This window comes from Prunus avium, chromosome 7 (genome assembly GCF_965620075.1).
Source record: "Prunus avium chromosome 7, drPruAviu1.hap1.1, whole genome shotgun sequence".
Classification (NCBI taxonomy): Eukaryota; Viridiplantae; Streptophyta; class Magnoliopsida; order Rosales; family Rosaceae; genus Prunus; species Prunus avium.
In genome coordinates this window covers 8,181,068-8,189,206 of record NC_142290.1, presented here as the reverse complement: position 1 = coordinate 8,189,206, position 8,139 = coordinate 8,181,068, and the positions used below count along the sequence as shown (strand labels likewise).

Sequence of the window (8,139 nt, the reverse complement as noted above, 5' to 3'; positions counted from 1 at the left end):
GGATGGCTGGGAAATAGAAAGACTAGATGAGGGAGGTTCTGTGATAAGAGAAGAGGATGTGAAAGAGAAAGACTAGACAAGGGAGTTTCTGCGACAAAAGAAGAGGAATACACAAATTTATGTCTGGTATGTTAAATTTTAGGTGTTATGATTATGGTTTATTCATAAATTAATTAAGAAAAAATGCGCGATTGTAAGGAAGAAGAAAATTAATGAAGAACAAAGGCGCATTTTTTTCCAAAAGAGAGGGCCACTTGACATATGAGCTAAGGGGAAACTACAGCCTACCCGTTTATACCGCAAGTTTGTTTTTTCTTCTAAACCGTTCATATGCATTTCAAGGCCTGAAATTGATTATCATATAAAGTTCTCACATAGCTGTTGTCACCTGATTCGAGCGAGAGAATGGAAATGAATGAAAGTTCCAGACTCTTCATGTACCAAAAAGACCCAATAATACAAACGTAGGATGAGACAGCCAAAAACCGCATCCGACGGTTTGAATTAAAATTAGACCCTTTTCATTTCCCTTCACCCACCCACACTTCACTCGACTCAGCATCCTTAATTTTACTCCCCTTTTCAATATCGCCACCCTTATCCCTCTCCCCTCCTCTCTTCCCCCCTCTCCTCTCAAGTCTCTGAGACTCTCTCTCCAATGGCCAATGTCCTCCGAACTTCTCCTTTCGGGGCACCTTTTGCACAACTTCCTTCCACTCTCTCGCCAAACTCCCAAAAACCTTCATATGTTTCGTTTAGACAAAGCCAGAGCGGCAGCATACCTTATCTCACTCTAAGCTCTCTCCGGTTCTCTCACTTGCCGTCCCTCCGGTTCGCCAAGTTCGTTCCTTTGGCTTCTCAAGGTGAAACCGAAACTACTGAGACCGTGGAGGAGGTTCGACAGCCCGAAGAGATCGAGGTATTATTTATTTATTTATTCATTTTTCTTTAAGTTTTTAGATTTTTTTTTCCCTAAATTCCAGAAACGATTAGAGATGAACCAGAATTTTAGGTTTAGAGTTTGTAAGGTGGTTTGGTTGATGATTGAGAAATTGATTTTCTAAAAAAAAAAGAAAAAAGTAGAAACCAAGCATAAGATTACTTTATTTTCCTTGGGTAAATTGGTAGGATTATGAAATGTCGCATTAGCATCATGTTCATGAATAAATCAAATCCCTCCTGCCTGCGTTTGAGTTACACTTTTTCTAACACCATGTAAAAGCTTGAAACAAACCTCCCTCTCTTTTGAAAAAGAAGGAAGTATCTACACTGAACTTCCATATTACAGTAGATATCCATATAATTCTTATTGGTAGCGGTATGGTTTCCATTTTAAGATATGTTTCAGTTTCAATTTGAAGATAGAATCATTGTTTCCAGTGGTGAAGACATAATGCAAGGCGTTTTATGTCTCTCCTGTGAAGAATAAAGCTTTGCAAAGCATTAACGTTCCTCTCTTACCTTTGCCTCCACCTTTTAAGAAACTAGGCGGAATGACTTATTTTTCTCTTTCTTTCTAGATGGTGATAACAACATTACTAAGTATATTGATTTACATGATATTTGAGCTTAGTTACAAATTTACGAGACTTAGAAACTGTAATGAAGATGATGATGAAAAAATGTTTAATTTTTATCAAATTCACTGCACCAAAAGGAGGTTAGCATTATCTTTAAGAATGAGAAAGAGGTTTTTGTAAAATCGCTATGTCTAAGCTGCTCTTTTGTGGTCTATTTGTTTCTGTACCATGTTTTTAAAAATGACTCCAATTCTTAAATATAGAGATATTGAAATATTGAGATTGATTTCAGTTTGTTTATGATTGTGAAATATTTTTTTATGTATGTAAATTTTTTTCTTATTCAACTTTGTTTGCACACAGTTCTCTCTTATTTATGTTTTTTTTTCAGATAATGTTCAGTTGATGGTTCGTCGTTTCTTTCCTCATTTAATAATTTTAATTCAATATAGGAACCATGTAATTACAAACTGATTAACTGACCTGGATTGGTGTCACCTTTTTCTAATATAGTTAAACATCATTGCCTGTTATTTTAAATTCGGTTTCCCTATTGTAGATATTACTTAAACTTGTTAGTTCAGAACTGTTTAGCCTTAAGGTCTGTGTGACGGATTAGAAAAAAGAAAGAAGAATTGGCTGATGTTTGCTTAGTTCAATGCGTAATTGATGTAGACTCTTTACTCATAAATTTTGAAGACCCAACGACATTTATTTTCTCTTTCCACTATTGAGTTTTGCATATCTTGTCGGGAATCAGAGCATGTCATCTACATGATATTAGGATTATAATATCTTTACGTTTTATGTTCAAACTCTTTAATTGTATCAGACCAGGGCAGGGATGGTGAGTCATGTTGCCAAAGAGATTCTGGTGTCATTTAAAAGAAATTGTTAACCAGTTAGATTGTTATTTTACATCTATGTATAGTTAGTGTGTGTGTGTGTTCTTTTAAAAGAAGAAACATTCGTTCTGAGGTTCCTGGCATCTTACTTATGTTTTCCAATTATATAAATGGAAAATGTTTTGTATAAAAATGATTTCTTTATCCACACTTCAAAAATAACAAAAATTGTTGTTTTTCGGTTCCCTACTTTTCTTACTTTTTCTAATAACTATGTAACAGGACTCTTCAGATGGTGCAGTAAGTGTGGAAGATAGTACAAGCGACGGTGAAGAAAGTGGTACAAGTATTGATGATGAAGGTGATGCTGAGGAAAAACCTGTTTCAGCCGTCATAGCATCACTGCAATTATACAAAGAAGCTTTGGCCAGTAACGATGAATCAAAAGTAGCTGAGATAGAATCCTTCCTCAAATATATTGAAGATGAGAAAATAGGTCTTGAAAAGAAAGTGGCCTCTTTGTCTGAAGAACTGTCAGCAGAGAAGGTTCGGATTTTGAGGATAAGTGCAGATTTTGAAAATTTCCGTAAAAGGACTGATCGGGAACGCATTTCTCTGGTAACAAATGCTCAGGGGGAAGTTGTGGAGAGTTTGTTGCCCGTAGTAGATAATTTCGAGAGGGCTAAAACACAGATTAAGGTGGAGACGGAAGGAGAGGAGAAGATCAACAATAGCTATCAGAGCATTTATAAACAGTTCGGAGAGATCTTAAGCTCTCTTGGTGTTGTCCCTGTTGAGACAGTGGGGAAGCCCTTTGATCCGTTGGTAAGTCATTCAACCCTTTTGGTCATGCATAGGTGAATACTTATTAGCATAGAAATGACGCCCTTCCTGACATCCAGTGTTGGACATTTTCATTTGTCTGCTCAGTTTATAGTGAGGAGTTAATTTTAGTTACAAGTAGGTGTATAAGAGAAGACAACAGAATTATACTATCAATAACCATAAGCCCAAATTTTATCCTTTTACTGGAGGGTGCACCAATTACAATAAATTCCTCCTGATCAATACTGATGTAGGATAAGGGTGAATTGTAAATTTTGGTAGTTTAGCGCAAGCGAAAACAATGGAAAACAGAAAATAGAACGAACAAGGATAGGTCTGGAATCACTCCAGGGGTTTGGCTTCACACCAAGGAGTCTCCAATCCTAGAGACAATAAACTTTTCTTAATATCTCAACAACTGAATTTTAAAGAACTACATGGGGGGTATTTATAGCAAACTAAAACCTAGAGACAATAGAATATAAAACGCTTACTAAAACAGAAATCCTAATCCACCAAGGAACTAATTCAAATAATCTAGGAAACTAAAATAAAATCCTACTAAAATCTGGAAACTAAAATCCTAGTGAAATCTGGAAAACTATAGAATCTAGGAAACTAATAAATCAGGAAACTAACTAATGATGTCCGCATCAATTCCCCCTGGCTGAAAAGATCTCGACTCCGGTGAGATAAAGTTGTAATAACACTCCAAAATGTCGGGATCAATGTGCGGCAGGTCCTCCTTTGTAATCCGAGTACTACGAGAATCTGGTTTAACTTCCACTTGATTCTTCAAGCGTAATGATATGTAGAGCTTTGGCTTTGCCTACTTTGTCTTGCTCTTTGTTTGGTATAGATTGATTCACGAGCTTGGGTTGAAGTGGCTTCATCGTGATCTTCTTTCCTTTAAGGATGAACGATTGTATATTTTCTTGACCCAAGATGGTAAAATTGTGATCGTAGATCCATGGTCTTCCCAAGAGAATATAACTCACATCCATATCCACCACATCACACCAAACATGATCTTTGTTAGATGAAAACTGTATAGGAACGTGACACCATTGGCTAACAGGGATAGAAGATGTATTGGCAATCCATGCTACTCTGTATGGCACAGGATGCTTCTCGGGCGACAAACCAGGACGCGAAACAGTTAGTGTTGACACCACAGTGATACAACTCCCATTATCTATGATACCTTCCAATCTTTATCTCCAGACGTGATGTAAGTGTGGAAAATGGAAGTCCTATGCCAATCCTCAGTTTCCTTACTAGGTTGAGCCAAAGTACCCCTTAGTACTGCTAATGCTGGATGAGGGACTTCAAAATCGATTCCACAATCTTCATCAGGTTGTTGGGGTTCATAAATATCTTCCTCGAATTTGCCTTGATTGTTAGTTGGTTCGTTAATGTGTGCACACAGATTTCTTGTTGCCTCCTTCGTTGGGCATTGGACAGCAAAGTGTCCAAAACCTTGGCATCTGTAACATCTTTGCATTCAACTACCACGTGTATCAACTAGCACTCCTTTTCTTTTGGCAGTTTTTACTCAATTAGTTGTAGATTTTGGAGTCGTAGAACTTGGAGTCACAGATGTGCCAACATGAAAATTAGATCTTTGAGAATCAGTTTGCTCGACTACATTGGACGACTTTAAATACTAATCTAATTCTTGTACCATCTGAAAAACCCTCTTTGAAGCTTTGGAGGAGTTAAACCGAGAAAGTCATCCTTTGATCTTCTCTTATGTCACATCGCAACATGAATTCCTCAAATTTTGCAATATATTCAGCAACAGACATGTTGCCTTGATGAAGAGTTTGTCACTCATCCAACAAACATTGTTGATGTGATAATGTTACATATTTGTGCTTCAACGTTTCTTTCATCTCAACCCAATGGATGATTGGTCTTCACCAGCTCTCTCTAGTTGTGTTTCAACATTGGTCCAAAATAATCTAGCTTGACCCACCAATTTTATCTTAGCAAATCTCACCCTTCGAGCTTCAGACATGTCATGCCACTCAAAATAGCGATCCGGAATGCTTTAGGATTTAGCTTACCATCAAAATTAGGAGCGTTAACTTTCACTGATCTCATCACCTTTTCATCAGGGTCTGGCTCATAGCCACGATGAAAATTTTGCCTTTCGTCATCTCGATTATACCTCCTATAATTATGTCTCTCTGTGTCCCGGTCATTCCTTCTATCACGATGTTGTCGATCACGATTCCTCTCTTCTCCCTTCACACTTGCTTCATCATGTTGATTAGCTGCTTCTATGCCTGCGACGATCAATGGCTCCAAATCGTCCTTCAAAGTCTGTAAACCGACAATAAAAAAGTTCCAATCTGGTGGACTGCTCTTTGATGACAGTGGTCAGTTCTGCCATCTTCTGCTTTGTCATATTTTCCATCATCTGAGCAATCCATTCAAGGTCCATCACTGGCTGGTCTGTCTTACCAGTCTTAGTTGGAGCCTTCACTCGACACACGACGTAAAGAACAAGAAAACTTAAGATTTTGAACCCAAGGAAAGACGAAAACCTGGCTCTGATGCCAAATTTGATGTAGGATATGGGTGAATTGTTAATTTAGGTAGTTTAGCATAAGCGAAAACAATGGAAAACAGAAAATACAATGAACAAGGATAGGTCTGGAATCACTCCAGGGGTTTGGCTTCACACCAAGGAGTCTCCTATCTCTGGAAAATAAAGTTGTCTTAATATCTCAACAATTGAATTTTAAAGAACTACATGGGGGTATTTATGGCAAACTAAAATGTAGAGACAATAGGATAAAAATCCCTTACTAAAACAGAAATCCTAATCTACCAAGGAACTAATTCAAATAAACTAGGAAACTAAAATAAAATCCTACTAAAATCTGGAGACTAAAATACTCGTGAAATCTGGAAAACTAGAGAATCTAGGAAACTAACTAATGATGTCCACATCAAACACTATGTCTGTCTTGATGGCCAATAACTACATGTGCAGAATTTTGCCATTTTGTTAGTTGACAAATGACTTCTATCTTATGATTTGCTTTATGCAGGTAAGATACCAAGTTGGCTCGAAATTCAATCAATTACTTGATGAATATTATCAAGTACTTAGTCAATTTTGTTCAGGTTTGATGAAGACCTGGATACGGTTTTAAGTCAGACCAAATCATGATTGAATCGAGCCAATTTGGTGAGTTCATGAGAGTGAAAACTACATGTCACCTCTTTTGCAATAGTGGGATGAACACCTAATTATAGCGTTTAGGTTATTAAATGGTTAAATCTTATGAAAAGTTTGTCTGACATGACACTTGGTATGCACTCTTTATATCTTTTAGGACACAAACAATTTTTGCAATTCCTAATACTGAAACTTGAATTTGCAATTTTCTTATACAAGTTGCATGAAGCAATCATGCGTGAGGACTCCACAGAATTTGAAGAAGGTGTTATAATCGATGAATTTCGCAAGGGGTTTAAGCTTGGTGACAGGCTTTTGCGTCCGTCGATGGTAAAGGTATCAGCTGGTCCAGGGCCTGCCAAGCCAGAGCAGCAAGTTCCTCCTTCTGAAGAACAGGATGCCAGTGAAACCACCGAGGAGGGCAGCACAGAAACAGAGTCAGCTTAAAGATCAGATACTCAGTCTATTTTCAGTTTTGTATCAGCAATAGTAAGTTCATTTGTAATTCAATCAGTAGGCTAGTAAATTTTGTTGGGCGTGATTGTTTCTGGTAGCATATTACTGTTAATTTTATTTTTTTTACCGAGAAAATGATACCGGTTTGAGGGAATCATCATATTACTGTCAACACATTTGTTTCTGTGTTAGGACCTGAGCACGTGCTGCCTTGAGTACTCATTTGGATGTGCTTGAATGTTTGGTGCTTTAGTGCACAATATTGTCAAAATATCAATTGGAATTTTTATTTGTCGGTGGTTGTGTTATAAGTTGTTAATGGGATACCAAGTTTTATCTCTGCTTTGGTTTTGGCTAGTAAAGGAGAATCACAGGTTTGGAAGGGTTGTATTTATAACAAAGTAAAGACTTGCTATATAGTTACTAACCTAAAAAATAATTTCGACCGAAAAAAAAAAAAAAAAAAAAACTAAACTTGATGTACAAACTAGGTTGGTGGAAGAGGAGGGAGGAACTACACAGGTGTACAAACTCAGAGGGTATTTAGGTAGGGTGTGGTTGAGTTGAGGAACGAGAGAGAGAGAGATAGAAGAGGAAGAAACAGGAAAAGTAGAGGATTGGGAAACAAATAAAGCAGGAGGAATTTTGAGATGAAATCAAAGGGGTTTTGATGAAATTCATTTGCTGTAGCAATTGGAGTTGATTGAGAACAAAGATTCTCACAATCTGATTTTCCATTTAAATAGTAATTAGGACACAATGAGTATTTTATACTTAAGCTGACACGTCAGCTCAACAAACTAATTAATTTCTTTAACAGCGTCCGAAGATTGATTTTGATATTTGACTTCAAACAACTTTAATAACTTCCTTTAATAGCATTACAACATTGACTTTGATCTTTGACTGCAAAGTGCTATGAAATTTTATAAAATACTTTTATTTAAGGGACACCTTTTAGGGTTCATTATGATTTTGTTTTTAAACATCTAAACCATCTATTTTTCAAATTTTAATTCATAGATTATTTTTCAAAAAATTAGAAAAATTGAAAACCATTATTAATAAATTTTAAGTTGCCTATGGGTTCGCCTGAGTTGGTGGGTCCCACGCCTTTGCCAGGCTTGACCTTGTGCTCTGAAGCCGTTCGCAGGACTAGACCCTATCCTGCCCGGGCAAAAGGCCTAGCGGTGTTCTTGCTCTAGGAGATAGAGAGCTGCTTTTTCTGTTCCATATACCTTCTCATACTCTTTTATTAAAAACAAAATCCTTTTTCTTTTTTCTTTTTTTTTTGAACAAG

The 8,139-nt window shown here is 36.9% G+C and overlaps 1 protein-coding gene across 2 annotated transcripts; it reads left to right on the top strand.

Annotated features, from left to right (window-relative positions):
- The first annotated feature begins 392 nt into the window (after positions 1-392).
- EMB1241 (Co-chaperone GrpE family protein) lies at positions 393-7,134 on the top strand. Of its 2 annotated transcripts, XM_021952033.2 has the most exons (4): positions 393-919; positions 2,648-3,190; positions 6,253-6,392; positions 6,603-6,738. In XM_021952033.2, the coding sequence occupies exons 1-3, from the start codon at positions 659-661 to the stop codon at positions 6,355-6,357; spliced, it is 909 nt and encodes a 302-aa protein (XP_021807725.2). In that variant the 5' UTR covers positions 393-658; the 3' UTR covers positions 6,358-6,392; positions 6,603-6,738. The 2 variants fall into 2 exon arrangements, with proteins under 2 accessions (XP_021807725.2, XP_021807724.2); XM_021952032.2 differs by lacking the exon at positions 6,253-6,392 and having other exon boundaries at positions 404-919; positions 6,603-7,134.
- Positions 7,135-8,139: the final 1,005 nt, after the last annotated feature.

Coding starts and splice junctions, on each gene's coding strand:
- EMB1241 (XM_021952032.2), top strand. CDS start 659: ATGGCCAATGTCCTCCGAACTTCTCCTTTCGGGGCACCTTTTGCACAA. Junction 920..2,647: donor GACAGCCCGAAGAGATCGAG/GTATTATTTATT, acceptor ACTATGTAACAG/GACTCTTCAGATGGTGCAGT. Junction 3,191..6,602: donor GGAAGCCCTTTGATCCGTTG/GTAAGTCATTCA, acceptor TTCTTATACAAG/TTGCATGAAGCAATCATGCG.